The 18,097-nt window shown below is 45.2% G+C and overlaps 1 protein-coding gene across 1 annotated transcript in view; it reads left to right on the forward strand.

Moving 5' to 3' along the window:
- LOC112218448 (anoctamin-10-like) overlaps nt 1-18,097 on the forward strand; it is a 35,750-nt gene that overhangs the window by 15,424 nt on the left and 2,229 nt on the right. The window contains exons 4-11 of the mRNA XM_042301465.1: nt 34-174; nt 857-976; nt 13,113-13,745; nt 14,001-14,056; nt 15,802-15,876; nt 16,097-16,261; nt 17,082-17,273; nt 17,509-17,646. Coding sequence (XP_042157399.1) covers nt 34-174; nt 857-976; nt 13,113-13,745; nt 14,001-14,056; nt 15,802-15,876; nt 16,097-16,261; nt 17,082-17,273; nt 17,509-17,646 — 1,520 coding nt within the window. The remainder of the gene's footprint in view (nt 1-33; nt 175-856; nt 977-13,112; nt 13,746-14,000; nt 14,057-15,801; nt 15,877-16,096; nt 16,262-17,081; nt 17,274-17,508; nt 17,647-18,097) is intronic.

Raw genomic sequence — 18,097 nt, forward strand, 5'->3', positions numbered from 1 at the left:
GTCTTGATTGACGCCTGTCCTCTGTGTTACCAGATGACATGCAGAAGTTCCTGACGCTAGCAGAGCGTCAGTACATAGTCAAGAATGAGCTGGACTCTCTACAGGCCCAGAAGAAGCAGAGAATCCCTGGAGTCCCAGAGGCTCCGGGGGTCTTGGAGGCCTGGGAAAACATCTGTGAGTCTTTACGTGTGTGTGTGTATGTGAATAGAGTGATGTAAAGGGGGATGTTGGGTGATTCCTTCAAAACTAGAACAAATAAGGAACAAGATTTGGGGGATTTTCCTTTGGAGAAAGTATTGTTTACATATATTTGACATTTGTATCTTTAAACATACTTGAGAAATAATGAATTGAAATTAGAATATTTGTGGACTTACCCAAGCCTCCTTTAAGACTGTAATGGTGTGCTACAAGGTGCTACAAATCAAAAGTTGGTGTCATATGAAGCTTTGCCGCTTGCTCTGTAATATGAGTAGTATTTTGATTTCCATAACACATTGCTTACATACATTAATGAACATTGAATAATATAAACATGAAAAATGAAAGAATACAATTTGGCACATCTGTCAATATATTGCTTGTGCACATGTGTGCCATTTGCTAATCTCTGCATGTTCTGTCTTCTATGTCATGATCTAAGCTGTTCTGCAGCAGAGCAGAGCACCACCTCTGGCTCATCATTTCAGTGCTCTCTCCGGTCCTCTGTCACTGCTCTGTGATCTGCACTGTCCCTTACGTATGCTGCCAAGCTTCTGGCTATGTTACCCCTGGTTACCCGTCTGCATGTGTAATAATGGTAGAGGTATTGTACAGTTTCCTGATGTTGCCCATCCGTCCTGTCTCTGTGCTGTAGGTCAGAAGCTGGTGAGGGCAGGAGTGATAAAGAACATCTTCCCTCTACATGACCAGAAGAGACTGAATGACCTCGGCAGAAGGTGGTACTCTAAGAAGCAGATATGGAGACAGCCTCTCGGTAAACAACAACATACAGTAAACACACACACAAAAAAGTGACATGCTTTTTTTAGAGTGAGCAATCTAGCTGTGTTTTGATTTCCCACTTCCTCAGGTGCTGAATAATACACTCTTAGAAAAAAGGGTTCCAAAAGGGTTATTTGGCTGTCCCCATTGGGATCCATGTAGAACAGTCTGGGAAAAGGGTTCTACATGGAACACAATAGGGTTCTTCTGGGAACCAAAAAGGGTTCTCCTATCAGGACAGGAAAAGAACCGCTTTAGGTTCTAGATAAAAACTTTTTTTCGTAGCGTGTATAGGCTCTAGGCCAATATGCACAAAGATGTCAACTAAATAAAACTCATAATTCTGGATCCTATTTTGACAGGTTGCACATCAAAATATCAATCATATCAAATCAAATGCAAAGGAGCAAAATAAATAAATACAGTAGGGGAAGAGGTAGTTGTTTGGGCTAAATTATAGATGGGCTATGTACAGGTGCAGTAATCTGTGAGCTGCTCTGACAGCTGGTGCTTAAAGCTAGTGAGGGAGATAAGTGTTTCCAGTTCCAGAGATTTTTGTAGTTCGTTCCAGTCATTGGCAGCAGAGAACTGGAAGGAGAGGCGGCCAAAGGAGGAATTGGCATTGGGGGTGACCAGAGAGATAAACATGCTGGAGCGCGTGCTACAGGTGGGTGCTGCTATGGTGACCAGCGAGCTGAGATAAGGGGGGACTTTACTTAGCAGGGTCTTGTAGATGACCTGGAGCCAGTGGGTTTGGCGACGAGTATGAAGCGACGGCCAGCCAACGAGAGCGTACAGGTCACAGTAGTGGGTAGTATGGGGCTTTGGTGACAAAACGGACGGCACAAATTAAATGGGGAAGGCTTGGGCGAGTTGTTGTGGGGGGTCCAGTGCTGTTGACCGGGGTAGGGGTAGCCAGGTTGAAAGCATGGCCGGCCGTAGAAAAATGCTTATTGAAATTCTCAATTATAGTGGATTTATCGGTGGTGACAGAGTTTCCTATCCTCAGTTCAGTGGGCAGCTGGGAGGAGGTGTTCTTGTTCTCCATGGACTTTAGTGTCCCAGAACTTTTTTGAGTTTGTTGTTTCAGGAAGCAAATTTCTGCTTGAAAAAGCTAGCCTTGGCTTTTCTAACTGCCTGTGTATATTGGTTTCTAACCTCTGTTCGATGCTAATGCAGAACACCATAAAGGGCAGTCAGGTCTGGAGAGAACCAAGGGCTATATCTATTCCTGGTTCTAAATTTCTTGAATGGGGCATGTTTATTTAAGATGGTGAGGAAGGCATTTAAAAAAAATAACCAGGCATTCTCTACTGACGGGATGAGGTCAATATCCTTCCAGGATACCAGGGCCAGGTCGATTAGAAAGTGTTTCAGGGAGCTGAAGTGTTTCAGGGAGCGTTTGACAGTGATGAGTGGAGGTCATTTGACCGCTGACCCATTACGGATGCAGGCAATGAGGCAGTGATCTTGGTTGAAAACAGCAGAGGTGTATTTAGAGGGCAAGTTGGTTAGGATGATATCTATGAGGGTGCCCGTGTTTACGGCTTTGGGGTGGTACCTGGTAGGTTCATTGATAATTTGTGTGAGATTGAGGGCATCAAGCTTAGATTGTAGGATGGATGGGGTGTTAAGCATGTCCCAGTTTAGGTCACCTAGCAGCACGAGCTCTGAAGATAGATGGGGGGAAATCAGTTCACATATGGTGTCCAGAGCACAGCTGGGGGCAGAGGGTGGTTTATAGCAGGTGGAAATGGTGAGAGACTTGTATTTAGAGAGGTGGATTTTAAAAAGTAGAAGTTCAAATTGTTTGGGTACAGACCTGGCTAGTAGGGCAGAACTCTGCAGGCTATCTCTGCAGTAGATTGCAACACCGCCCCCTTTGGCCGTTCAATCTTGTCTGAAAATGTTGTGGTTAGGGATGGAGATTACAGAGTTTTTGGTGATCTTCCTAAGCCAGGATTGAGACAAGGCTAGGAAATCCGGGTTGGCAGAGTGTGCTAAAGCAGTGAATAAAACAAACTTAGGAAGGAGGCTTCTAATGTTAACATGCATGAAACCAAGGCTATTACGGTTACAGAAGTCATCAAAAGAGAGCACCTGGGGAAAAGGAGTGGAGCTAGGCACCGCAGGACCTGGATTCACTTCTACATCACCAGAGGAACAGAGGAGGAGCAGGATAAGGATACGGCAAAAAGCTATGAGAATTAGTCGTCTAGGACGTCCGGAACAGAGAGTAAAAGGAGCACGTTTCTGGGGATGATAAAATAGCTTCAAGGTATAATGTACAGACAAGGGTATGGTAGGATGTGAATACAGTGGAGGTAATGATTTAAGTGATGATGAGAGAGATATTGTCTCTAGAAACATCATTGAAACCAGGTGATGTCATCGCATGTGTGGGTGGTGGAACTGAAAGGTTGGATAAGGTATAATTTGCAGGGCTAGAGGCTCTACAGTGAAATAAGCCTATAAACACTAACCAGAACAGCAATGGACAAGGCATATTGACATTAAGGAGAGGCATGCTTAGCCGAGTGATCATAAGTGTCCAGTGAGTAGTGAGGTTGGTTGGGGTCACGACAATTCAGACAGCTAACCAGGCCATGGGTAGCAAGCTGGCAGAGGATGTAGGTTTGTTTTTAGCCACCTCGTGCGTTTCCGTTGGTAGATTAGTGGGGTTCCGTGTGGTAGAGGGGACCAATCCAATTGGCAAAATAGATATAGTTATAGTGACCCAAGAAAATTGTCAAATAGACCTATTCAGAAAGCAGCCGATAAGACAGCTAACGATTAGCGGGCCGCAGATGGGCGTTCAGGTTAAGTTGCGACGGAGGGGCCAGTTGGATAACTGCCTCGGGCAGATAATGTCGGTAGTCCAGTCGTGAAGGCCCGGTGTGGCTCCGCATCGGCAGTAATAAAACGGGTCCGGATAGGTGATTGTAGCCCAGGAGTGGCTGATGGAACTCTTCAGCTGGCTAGCTCCGGAATAATTGATGTTTGCTCCGGGACCGACGTAAGCCAATAGTCACTCGGATAGCAGCTAGCTAGCTGCAAGATCCAGGTGTAAATGTCCAGAGCTTGCGGTAGAAATCCGGGGATATGGAGAGAAACTAGGTCCGGTATGCTTTGGTCTGAGTCACGTTGTACAAAACTGCCGATAGCTTTTCGAGCTAAAGGATAGCTGATGACCGCCACCCGTGGTTAGGTGAATACTAACTTTCTGGCTAGCTTCTGGCTAGCTTCTGGCTAGATTCTGTTGTGGATTTCAGATTTGAGGTGAATAATACTTTTTATTTTTTATTGGTGAGGCGGGTTTCAGGAGAGTGTTTTGAAGTTGAGTTTTTAGAAGAAAAGAAATATATATAAATAGATATGAGAAGAAAAGATGTAAATATATATATATATATATATATTATATATATATATATATATATACACACTGGACACGACGAGGACAAATGACGTCTGACTGCTATGCCATCTTTGAAGCTGTTAAGAAGCCTTTTGGACCTAGACTTGGCGCTCCGGTACTGCTTGCCGTGCGGTAGTAGAGAGAAAAGTCTATGACTAGGGTGGCTGGAGTCTTTGACAATTTTTAGGGCCTTCCTCTGACACCACCTGGTATAGAGGTCCTGAATTGCTAGAATCTTGGCCCCAGTGATGTACTGGGCCGTACGCACTACCCTCTGTAGTGCCTTTGCGGTCGGAGGCCGAGCAGTCGCCATACCAGTCAGTGATGCAACCAGTCTGGATGCTTTCGATGGTGTAGCTGTAGAATTGTTTGAGGATCTGAGGACCCATGCAAAATCTTTTCAGTCTCCTGAGGGGTAATAGACATTGTCATGTCCTCTTCACGACTGTCTTTGTGTGTTTGGAAGATGATAGTTTGTTGGTGATGTGGACACCAAGGAACTTGAAGCTCTCAACCTGCTCCACTACAGTCCGGTCAATGAGAATGTGGGCGTGCTTGGTTCTCCTTTTCCTATAGTCCACAATCATCTCCTTTGTCTTGATCACGTTGAGGGAGAGGTTGTTATCCTGGCACCTCCTCCCTATAAGCTGTCTCATCTTTGTTGTTGATCAAGCACTGTTGTGTCGTCGGAAAACCTAATGATGGTGTTGGAGTCGTGCCTGGCCATGCAGTCATGAGTGAACACAGGAGGGGTCTGAGCATGCAACCACCCCTGAGGGGCCCCCATGTTGAGGATCAGTGTGGCAGATGGGTTGTTACCTACCCTTACGATCTGGGGGCGGCCCATCAGGAAGTCCAGGATCCAGTTGCAGAGGGAAGTGTTTAGTCCCAGGGTCCTTAGCTTAGTGATGAGCTTTGAGGGCACTATCGTGTTGACCGCTGAGCTGTAGTCAATGAATAGCATACTCACACAAGTGTTCCTTTTGTCCAGGTGGGAAAGGGAAGTGTGGAGTGCAATAGAGATTGCATCAACTGTGGATCTGTTGGTGCGGTATGCAAATTGGAGAGGGTCTAAGGTTTCAGGGATAATGGTGTTGATGTGAGCCATGACCAGCCTTTCAAAGCACTTCATGGCTACAGACGTGAGTGCTACGGATTGGTAGTCATTTAGGCAGGTTACCTTAGTGTTCCTGGACACAGCGACTATGGTGGTCTGCTTGAAACATGTTGGTGAAGACACTTGCCAGTTGGTCAGTGCATGCTCGGAGTACACGTTCTGGTAATCCGTCTGGCCTTGTGAATGTTGACCTGTTTCATGGTCTTACTCACATCGGCTATGGAGAGCGTGGTTACACAGTTATCCGGACAGCTGATGCTCTCATGCATGTGTCAGTGTTACTTGCCTCGAAGCGAACATAGAAGTTATTTAGCTCATCTGGTAGGCTCGTGTCACTGGGCATCTCTTGGCTGTGCTTCCCTTTGTAGTCTGTAATAGTTTGCCAGCCCTGCCACATCCAACGAGCTTCGGAGCCGGTGTAGTACGATTCAATCTTAGTCCTGTATTGATGCCTTGCCTGTTTGATTGTTCGTCGGAGGGCGTAATGGGATTCTTATAAGCGTCAGGGTTAGAGTCCTGCTCCGTGGAAGCGGCAGCTCTACCCTTTAGCTCAGTGCGGATGTTGCCTTTAATCCATGGCGTCTGGTTGGGGTATGTACAGTGGGGAGAGCAAGTATTTGATACACTGCCGATTTTGCAGGTTTTCCTACTTACAAAGCATGTAGAGGTCTGTAATTTTTATCATAGGTACACTTCAACTGTGAGAGACGGAATCTAAAACAAAAATCTAGAAAATCACATTGTATGATTTTTAAGTAATTCATTTGCATTTTATTGAATGACATAAGTATTTGATACGTCAGAAAAGCAGAACTTAATATTTGGTACAGAAACCTTTGCTTGCAATTACAGAGATCTTATGTTTTCTGTAGTTCTTGACCAGGTTTGCATACACTACAACAGGGATTTTAGCCCACTCCTCCATACAGACCTTCTCCAGATCCTTCAGGTTTCGGGGCTGTCGCTGGGCAATACGGACTTTCAGCTCCCTCCACAGATTTTCTATTGGGTTCAGGTCTGGAGACTGGCTAGGCCACTCCAGGACCTTGAGATGCTTCTTACGGAGCCACTCCTTAGTTGCCCTGGCTGTGTGTTTCGGGTCGTTGTCATGCTGGAGGACCCAGCCACGACTCATCTTCAATGCTCTTACTGAGGGAAGGAGGTTGTTGGCCAAAATCTCGTGAGAAATGGCCCCATCCATCCTCCCCTCAATACGGTGCAGTCGTCTTGTCCCCTTTGCAGAAAAGCATCCCCAAAGAATGATGTTTCCACATCCATGCTTCATGGTTGGGATGGTGTTCTTGGGGTTGTACTCATCCTTCTTCTTCCTCCAAACACGGCGAGTGGAGTTTAGACCAAAAAGCTCTATTTTTGTCTCATCAGATCACATGACCTTCTCCCATTCCTCCTCTGGATCATCCAGATGGTCATTGGCAAACTTCAGAAGGGGCTGGACATGCGCTGGCTTGAGCAGGTGGACCTTGCGTGCGCTGCAGGATTTTAATCCATGACGGCGTAGTGTGTTACTAATGGTTTTCTTTGAGACTGTGGTCCCAGCTCTCTTCAGGTCATTGACCAGGTCCTGCCGTGTAGTTCTGGGCTGATCCCTCACCTTCCTCATGATCATTGATGCCCCACGAGGTGAGATCATGCATGGAGCCCCAGACCGAGGGTGATTGACCGTCATCTTTATTGTTCCAAGATGGCATAGCAGTTCAGACGTCTTTTGTCCTCGTCTTGTCGTGTCCCGTATATATATATATATATATTTACAACTTTTTTCACATACCTTTTCATATAATTTTTTTTTATTTTCCTTAAACTCATCTTCAAAACACTCTCCTGCAACTCGCCTTACCAATTTATATTTATTAAAAAAAGTATTATTTACCTCAAATCTGTAATCCTCCAAGAAGCTAGCCAGAAACTAGCCAGAAGCTAGCCAGGAGTTAGCCAGAAGCTAGCCAGAAGCTAATCCAGAAGCTAATCAGAAGCTAGTTAGCTTCTTTACTGGCTAATCGTTAGTATTCAGCTAACCACGGTGGTGGTCATCAGCTATCCTTTAGCTCGAAAATCTATCGCCAGTTTTGTACGGCGCAGTGCGGCTCGGAAGGGAACATACCGGACCAATTTTTCTCTCCATGTCCCTGGATTTCAACCGCTTACTCTGGACATTCATACCTGGATCTCACAGCTAGCTAGCTGCTATCCGTGTGACCATCAGCTTTCGTCGATTCCGGCGCAAACATAAATTATTCCGGAGCTAGCCAGCTGAAGAGTTACATCAATCACTCCTGGGCTACAATCACCTATCCGGACCCGTTTTACTCCCAATGCAGAGCCCCACCGGGCCTTCACAACTGGACTGCCGACGTTATCTACCCGAAGGAGTTATCCAGCTGGCTCCTCCGTCGCGACGTTACCTGAACGCCCATCTGCGGCCCGCTAACCGTTAGCTGTCTTATCGGCTGCTATCTGAATAGACAATCGGACAATTTATTTATTTATTTATATTATTATTATAATTTTTTTTTTCTTCTTGGGCCTCTATAACTATATCTACAGTTTTTTTTGTTGTTGTGTGATTTGGATTAATTCCCTCTACCACACGGAACCCCACTAATCTACTGACGGAACGCAAGAGGTGGCTAATAACAGACCTCCATCCTATGCTAGCTTGCTACCGATGGCCTGGCTAGCTGTCTAAATCGCAGTGACCCCCAACCAACCTCTCTACTCACTGGACCCTTTTGATCACTCGACTAAGCATGCCTCTCCTTAATGTCAATATGCCTTGTCCATTGCTGTTCTGGTTAGTGTTTATTGGCTTATTTCACTGTAGAGCCTCTTGTCCTGCTCACTATACCTTATCCAACCTATTAGTTCCACCACCCACACATGCAATGACATCTCCTGGTTTCAATGATGTTTCTAGAGACAATATCTCTCTCTTCATCACTCAATACCTAGGTTTACCTCAACTGTATTCACATCCTACCATACCTTTGTCTGTACATTATACCTTGATGCTATTTTATCGCCCCAGAAACCTCCTTTTACTCTCTGTTCCAGACGTTCTAGACGACCAATTCTTATTGCTTTTAGCCGTATCCTTATTTTACTCCTCCTCTGTTCCTCTGGCGATGTAGAGGTGAATCCAGGCCCTGCAGTGCCTAGCTCCACTCCTATTCCCCAGGCGCTCTCTTTTGACGACTTCTGTAACCGTAATAGCCTTGGTTTCATGCATGTTAACATTAGAAGCCTCCTCCCTAAGTTTGTTCTATTCACTGCTTTAGCACACTCTGCCAACCCGGATGTTCTAGCTGTGTCTGAATCCTGGCTTAGGAAGACCACCAAAAATTCTGAAATTTTAATCCCAAACTACAACATTTTCAGACAAGATAGAACTGCCAAAGGGGGCGGTGTTGCAATCTACTGTCTAGAAGTCTCTCACCATTGCCGCCTGCTATAGACCACCCTCTGCCCCCAGCTGTGCTCTGGACACCATATGTGAACTGATTGCCCCCCATCTATCTTCAGAGCTCGTGCTGCTAGGCGACCTAAACTGGAACATGCTTAACACCCCAGCGATCCTACAATCTAAACTTGATGCCCTCAATCTCACACAAATTATCAATGAACCTACCAGGTACCTCCCCAAAGCCTTAAACACGGACACCCTCATAGATATCATACTAACCAACTTGCCCTCTAAATACACCTCTGCTGTTTTCAACCAAGATCACTGCCTCATTGCCTGCATCCGTAATGGGTCAGCGGTCAAACGACCTCCACTCATCACTGTCAAACGCTCCCTGAAACACGTCAACGAGCAGGCCTTTCTAATCGACCTGGCCGGGGTATCCTGGAAGGATATTGATCTCATCCCGTCAGTAGAGGATGCCTGGATATTTTTTTTAAAATGCCTTCCTAACCATCTTAAATAAACATGCCCCATTCAAGAAATTTAGAACCAGGAACAGATATAGCCCTTGGTTCTCCCCAGATCTGACTGCCCTTAACCAACACAAAAACATCCTGTGGCGTTCTGCATTAGCATCGAACAGCTCCCGTGATAAGCAGCTGTTCAGGGAAGCTAGAAACCATTATACACAGGCAGTTAGAAAAGCCAAGGCTAGCTTTTTCAAGCAGAAATTTGCTTCCTGCAACACTAACTCAAAAAAGTTCTGGGACACTGTAAAGTCCATGGAGAATAAGAACACCTCCTCCCAGCTGCCCACTGCACTGAAGATAGGAAACACTGTCACCACTGATAAATCCACCATAATTGAGAATTTCAATAAGCATTTTTCTACGGCTGGCCATGCTTTCCACCTGGCTACTCCTACCCCGGTCAACAGCACTGCACCCCCCACAGCAACTCGCCCAAGCCTTCCCCATTTCTCCTTCTCCCAAATCCGTTCAGCTGATGTTCTGAAAGAGCTGCAAAATCTGGACCCCTACAAATCAGCCGGGCTAGACAATCTGGACCCTTTCTTTCTAAAATTATCTCTCCCGAAATTGTTGCCATCCCTATTACTAGCCTGTTCAACCTCTCTTTCGTGTCATCTGAGATTCACAAAGATTGGAAAGCAGCTGCGGTCATCCCCCTCTTCAAAGGGGGGGACACTCTTGACCCAAACTGCTACAGACCTATATCTATCCTACCATGCCTTTCTAAGGTCTTCGAAAGCCAAGTCAACAAACAGATTACCGACCATTTCGAATCTCACCATACCTTCTCTTCTTTGCCAATCTGGTTTCAGAGTTGGTCTTGGGTGCACCTCAGCCACGCTCAAGGTCCTAAACGATATCTTAACCGCCATCGATAAGAAACATTACTGTGCAGCCGTATTCATCTGTCAATCACCACATCCTCATCGGCAGACTCGACAGAATTGGTTTCTCAAATTATTGCCTCGCCTGGTTCACCAACTACTTCTCTGATAGAGTTCAGTGTGTCAAATCGGAGGGTCTGCTGTCCGGACCTCTGGCAGTCTCTATGGGGGTGCCACAGGGTTCAATTCTTGGACCGACTTTCTTCTCTGTATACATCAATGAGGTCGCTCTTACTGCTGCTGAGTCTCTGATCCACCTCTACGCAGACGACACCATTCTGTATACTTCTGGCCCTTCTTTGGACACTGTGTTAACAACCCTCCAGGCAAGCTTCAATGCCATACAACTCTCCTTCCGTGGCCTCCAATTGCTCTTAAATACAAGTAAAACTAAATGCATGCTCTTCAACCGATTGCTACCTGCACCTGCCCGCCTGTCCAACATCACTACTCTGGACGGCTCTGACTTAGAATACGTGGACAACTACAAATACTTAGGTGTCTGGTTAGACTGTAAACTCTCCTTTCAGACCCATATCAAACATCTCCAATCCAAAGTTAAATCTAGAATTGGCTTCCTATTTCGCAACAAAGCATCCTTCACTCATGCTGCCAAACATACCCTTGTAAAACTGACCAATCCTCGACTTTGGCAATGTCATTTACAAAATAGCCTCCAATACCCTACTCAACAAATTGGATGCAGTCTATCACAGTGCAATCCGTTTTGTCACCAAAGCCCCATATACTACCCACCATTGCGACCTGTACGCTCTCGTTGGCTGGCCCTCGCTTCATACTCGTTGTCAAATGGCTCATCATCTACAAGACCCTGCTAGGTAAAGTCCCCCCTTATCTCAGCTCGCTGGTCCCCATAGCATCTCCCACCTGTAGCACACGCTCCTGCAGGTATATCTCTCTAGTCACCCCCAAAATCAATTCTTTCTTTGGCTGCCTCTCCTTCCAGTTCTCTGCTACCAATGACTGGAACAAACTACAAAAATCTCTGAAACTGGAAACACTTATCTCCCTCACTAGCTTTAAGCACCAACTGTCAGAGCAGCTCACAGATTACTGCACCTGTACATAGCCCATCTATAATTTAGCCCAAACAACTACCTCTTTCTCTACTGTATTTAATTAATGTATTTATTTTGCTCCTTTGCACCCCATTATTTTTATTTCTACTTTGCACATTCTTCTATTGCAAATCTACCATTCCAGTGTTTTACTTGCTGTATTGTATTTACTTTGCCACCATGGCCTTTTTTTGCCTTTACCTCCCTTATCTCACCTCATTTGCTCACATTGTATATAAACTTGTTTATACTGTATTATTGACTGTATGTTTGTTTTACTCCATGTGTAACTCTGTGTCGTTGTATGTGTCGAACTGCTTTGCTTTATCTTTGCCAGGTCGCAATTGTAAATGAGAACTTGTTCTCAACTTGCCTACCTGGTTAAATAAAGGTGAAATAAATAAATAAAAATCGTGAACTTCTTCCATTTTCTAATAATTGCGCCAACAGTTGTTGCCTTCTCACCAAGCTGCTTGCTTATTGTCCTGTAGCCCATCCCATCCCAGTCTACAATTTTATCCCTGATGTCCTTACACAGCTCTCTGGTCTTGGCCATTGTGGAGTGGTTGGACTCTGTTTGATTGAGTGTGTGGACAGGTGTCTTTTATACAGGTAACGAGTTCAAACAGGTGCAGTTAATACAGATAATGATTGGAGAACAGGAGGGATTCTTAAAGAAAAACTAACAGGTCTGTGAGAGCCGGAATTCTTTCTGGTTGGCAGGTGATCAAATACTTATGTCATGCAATAAAATGCAAATTAATTACTTAGAAATCATACAATGTGATTTTACAGATTTTTGTTTTAGATTCCGTCTCTCACAGTTGAAGTGTACCTGTGATAAAAAATTACAGACCTCAACATGTTTTGTAAGTAGGAAAACCTGCAAAATCGGCAGTGTATCAAATTCTTGTTCTCCCCACTGTACGTACAGTCACTGTAGGGACGACGTCATCAATGCACTTATTGATGAAGCCAGTGGCTGATGTGCTGCACTCCTCAATGCCATCGGAAGAATCCCGGAACATATTCCAGTCTGTGCTAGCAAAACAGTCTTGTAGCTTAGCATCTTTGTCATCTGACCACATCTTTATTGACTGAGTCACTGGTGCTTCCTACTTTAGTTTTTGCTTGTAAGCAGGAATCAGGAGGATAGAGTTATAGTCAGATTTGCCAAATGGAGGGAGAGGGAGAGCTTTGTAAACGTCTGTGTGTGGACTATAGGTGGTCTATAGTTTTTTTTCCCTATGGATGCACATTTAACATGCTGGTAAAGATGAGGTAAAACGGATTAAAAGTCCCCGGCCACTAGGAGTGCCGCCTCTGGATGAGCGTTTTCCTGTTTGCTTATGGCCGTATACAGCTCATTGAGTATGGTATTAGTGCCAGCATCGGTTTGTGGAAATCATGCATTTCCTGGATGTGTTCGATGAAATATAGCTTACTGTTATAATCATCGGCTACCATCTCAGATGTCTTACTTGGCACTGACAAAACAAATCCAGAGCCCTACTGCTAATGTAAAGTAACTGTCCATTTATTTTGGGGGGTTTATCATTGTATTTGTTGTTTTCGAGCGAAATAGTTACATTTATTGCGATAGGACTTTTTGTCTATATCGCCAAGCTCTGGCACCACCACAAACATTTACCAATTTTGATCGCTCTCTTCCTGTGCAGATGCAATCCAGTCATACTTTGGAGGCACCATGGCGTTTTACTTCAGCTTTCTGCAATTCTACACCTGGGCCCTGGTTCCCCCTGCCTTCCTGGGCCTTGTACTGACCTTTCTGCTGCCTGGAGGTGGTGGGGTGGTGAAGGAGCAGGCCGGGGAGGGGGTGATGGAGGAGGAAGATTATGGCCTCTCAGTCAGCGGTCACATGGTACAGGCTGTATTCAGCATGCTGTGGTCCACGGTGTTCATCGAGTTCTGGAAGCGCCGGAGCTCCTCCCTCTCCCACCGCTGGGGCACACGGCACCTGACCGAGCGTTTCGCTGAGCCCCGCCCTGGCTTCTATGGCACCCTGGGGATCAACCCTGTGACAGGCCGTCTGGAGCCCCTGTTCCCGGAGTGGCAGAGGCAGCTGCGTGTAGGTCTGGTGTCGTTGCCCCTAGTGGGGCTGTTCCTGGGACTGGTGGTGCTGGGAATGACAGGCTTCTACCACGGAGAGGCCCTGGTACAGGGCTTCCATCAGGACAGCGGCTCCCTGTTCTCTGGAGTTCTGCTCTACATGCCCTCCATAGCCCACACAGTCTACACCACCATATTAAAGAATGTGTACCACGCTGTGGCCATGCAACTTACCAAGTGGGGTGAGGCAATGAGGAGGGAGATGAGTTAGATAGGGAAGAGATGATAGAAGGGGTTAGAGAAGAGGGAGAGAGAAAATAAGTGTGAGGTTGATGAATAATTGCAGTAGGGGGTAGAATGTTTGGGAACACAGAGCTAAGTTCACCAAAAAGCAGAGAGTCATAGAATAATAGAGAATGCAATTGGATGCAAGGTGTCACAGTTTGTGTGTGATAAGTGATAAGTCCACTGAAAATCAGTCTGATTTCCCCTCATAGAAAACCACAGAGAGGAGTCCTCCTTCCAGAACCATCATATCACCAAAGTCCTCCTGGTCAGTCCCAGTCGTCCTCCCCCATCTGTCAGTCTATTCTCCTCTTCCTCCCTCTCCCCGGTCGCCCCTATCTCTACTGTATATATACAGTGCATACAGAAAGTATTCAGATTCCTTCACTTTTTCCACATTTTGTTACGCTACAGCCTTATTCTAAAATGTATTAAATCTTTTTTTCCCTCATCAATCTACACCCAATACCCTATAATGACAAGACAAAAACAGGTTTTTAGAATTTTAAAATACTGAAAAATCACATTTACATAAGTATTACGACCCTTTACTCAGTACTTTGTTGAAGCACCGTTGGCAGCGATTACAGCCTGGAGTCTTCTTGGGTACAACGCTACAAGCTTGGCAAACCTATATTTGGGGAGCTTCTCCCATTCTTTTCTGCAGATCCTCTCAAACTCTGTCAGGTTGGATGGGGAGCGTTGCTGCTCAGCTATTTTCAGGTCACTCCAGAGATGATGGCTGGCATTCAGGCAAAAGAGTTCAATCTTGGTTTCATCAGACCAGAGAATCTTGCTTCTCATGGTCTGAGAGTCTTAAAGTGCCTTTTGGCAAACTCCAAGCGGGCTGTCATGTGCATTTTACTGGGGAGTGGCTTCCGTCTGGCCACTCCACCATAAAGGCCTGATTGGTGTGGTGCTGCAGAGATGGTTGTCCTTCTGGAAGGTTCTGCCATCTCCACAGAGGAACTCTAGAGCTTTATCAAAAGTGACCATCGGGTTCTTGGTCACCTCCCTGACCAAGGCCCTTTTCCCCAGAATGCTCAGAATGGCCGGGAGGCCAAAGGTCTTAGTGGTTCCAAATTTCTTCCATTTAAGAATGATGGAGGCAACTGTGTTCTTAGTGACCTTCAATGCTGCAGACATTTTTTGGGACCCTTTCCCAGATATTTGCCCGACACAATCCTGTCTTGGAGTTTTACAGACAATTCCTTCGACCTTGTGGCTTGGTTTTTGCTGTCAACTGTGGGACCTTATATAGACAGATGTGTTTCCACATCATGTCCAATCAATTGTATTTACCACAGGTGGACTCCAATCAACTTGTAGAAACATCTCAAGGATGATCAATGGAAACAGGATACACCTGATCACAATTTTGAGTCTCATAGCAAAGGGTCATAGCAAAATTAATTGTTTTTTATTTTTAATACATTTGCAAAAATGTAAAAAAATATATGTTTTTGCTTTGTCATTATGAGGTATTGTGTGTAGATTGATGAGGATATTTTTTTATTTAATTCATTTTAGAATAAGGCTGTAAAGTAACAAAATGTGGAAAAAGTCAAGGGATCTGAATACTTTCCGAAAGGCACTGTACATGTGTTGCAATAGTCCCTGGTGCTAAATGTAATCTGATACAGGTAGGTGTACACTCACATAACACAGTTTCTGTGGAACCCTTCTAGGTCTGTGTTGCAAGGCTGCCATGATTTAAACTGCTGGCTGGCGGCAATAATGTAATTACTTGTTTAGTTATTAAAGTTGGAAATTCAAACATTGCAGATTGTACAACAGGATACTAATCAACAACCAATTGATAAAAAATAAGAAATACCACTGTGCTGTATAGCCTTACTGAACCTGCATAACATGAGGTTACACAGACATAACATGAGCTGTCCTTGTGCACTCTCCCAGCTTGGATAGAAAGTTGTTGTGCATAAAACTAGTCTATCAATGCCAAATAATACTGTCAAATAATATGCCAAAATCTCGCTTTCTCATTTTCAGTTTACTTTCTTCAACAACTTTGCTGTGCTCTTCCACATTGCCTTTTACAAACAGGACCTACCACTGCTACGCAAGGTAAGAGATTTCAGCTGGGCAGCACTGTTTGTCTATGGCCGGAGGAAAAGTTATACAATGTGGAAATACCTCATTTTAAATGGTAGATCTAAAATATATGTTTTCTTGCACTCTGCAACAGAACAGATCATGTTCTCTCTGTGCGTCGTAATTGATCCCAGACAGTGTGTGTATACAGTATGCAACTATTTATGTTTGTTTTGTCGATTTGTGCACACAGAAGCTTGCCTCTCTGCTAATTCTGAACCAGCTGGTGAACCAGTGTACAGAGGTGGTAGTGCCGTTTATAGTCGACCGCTTCCTCAGTGCTCCCCATAAGAAAGAGCAGGAGGACGACCTAGAGATGGACAAACTCAGAGCCCAGAGAAGACTTCCCCCTTTTCCAGTAAGTCCATGTCAAATGTGTTTGTTTGTTTTGTTTTTCTCTTCATTGTGCTCGTCTGCCTTGGTTTCTTTGCATCTTGTGCCTTAGGGGGTGGAATCAAGGTTGGGTGTATATGTGTAATGGTTCTCATATGCTTGGCCAACAAAGGACACAATGCTGTTTAGATTTTTAACAACATGACTACAGAGGAGCACTCATCTTATAAACTCTATCTGATGGCCATACACGTGTACAGTAACATAACAATGTTCCATAACAGTTTGAGAGCCCGTACCTGCAGACACGCGCACACACTTTAGAGCAACTGCCAATCCGTCATGAAATCTGAGTGACATGAAATAAAAATGCATTTACTCTTCACAGGGTGACTAACCTCATTAGCAAGGACTGTACAGGACAGAAGCTAGCTAACCTTTAGCGTACAGCAACGTGCTAACTTTTTAAAATGACAATAATATTGTAAATACAGGACACAACTGTAACACTATCACATAACATAGGGATTATAAAACAGTATAGTTTTCAGCCTAACAGACATTAGATATCATGGATCCCGATACATACCTCCATCAAAGATTAGGAACTCTTTGGTTGGATCCTGGGTGATCATAGGCACATGCATACACAGAGATGCAGTTCCACAAATAACACGGCCAGTGGCTCCACAACTACACATACATATACATAACCTAGCTGCTTAATTATGGCAAAACTCATACAACCACGAATGTCTATTTCAACCCGATAATATTTGCATGTCGTATGTTAGGGGTCTCTTTGTTTTGGTGATGAACTTATTGCGTCTGTGGCTACGTTTCAGGGCCTGTTTGCGGAGTACATTGAGTTGCTGGTGAAGTTTGGGTATTTGAGTCTGTTCTCCTGTGTGTACCCGCTCACCGCCGTCCTCCTGCTTCTCAACAATGTCACAGAGATCCCAGGGGATGCCTACAAGATCTGCAAACTGTTCCGGAAGCCATTCTCTGCCCCTGTGTCTAATATGGGGGTGTGGCAGGTCAGGAGGGTTTTGGGGCGATGTGAGAATTTGAACAAACAGAGAGGGCATTTTTAATGCAGACAAATGTGTTATGAAGCTAAATCTGGTAAATAAATAGATGTGAGCAACGTGTAGTGGTCAATATTATTTCCTAATCAGTGCCCATCTATGTCACTATGCACATGTCTGTATTTGCTCCTGTCCTTGTATGTACCTGTAACCATATTACTGTATGCCTGTGTGTATGTTTCAGACAGCGTTTGAGGTTCTGGGCTTTGTCTCAGTCATGTCTAACTGCTGGCTGCTACTGCTGTCCCCTCGCGTCCAGGAGTTCTGTCTGGAGGGAGGGATCAGCGGCAAGAACATCTTACTGGTCGCCATCCTGGTGGAGGTACAGTATGAGGGAGGGGAGTTAGGTTTGGGGAGCCTTCCTGGTGGAGGTACAGTATGAGAGAGGGGAGTTAGGTTTGGGGAGCCTTCCTGGTGGAGGTACAGTATGAGGGAGGGGAGTTAGGTTTGGGGAGCCTTCCTGGTGGAGGTACAGTATGAGGGAGGGGAGTTAGGTTTGGGGAGCCTTCCTGGTGGAGGTACAGTATGAGGGAGGGGAGTTAGGTTTGGGGAGCCTTCCTGATGGAGGTACAGTATGAGGGAGGGGAGTTAGGTTTGGGGAGCCTTCCTGATGGAGGTACAGTATGAGGGAGGGGAGTTAGGTTTGGGGAGCCTTCCTGGTGGAGGTACAGTATGAGGGAGGGGAGTTAGGTTTGGGGAGCCTTCCTGATGGAGGTACAGTATGAGGGAGGGGAGTTAGGTTTGGGGAGCCTTCCTGGTGGAGGTACAGTATG

This window comes from Oncorhynchus tshawytscha, linkage group LG19 (genome assembly GCF_018296145.1).
Source record: "Oncorhynchus tshawytscha isolate Ot180627B linkage group LG19, Otsh_v2.0, whole genome shotgun sequence".
Lineage (NCBI taxonomy): Eukaryota > Metazoa > Chordata > Actinopteri > Salmoniformes > Salmonidae > Oncorhynchus > Oncorhynchus tshawytscha.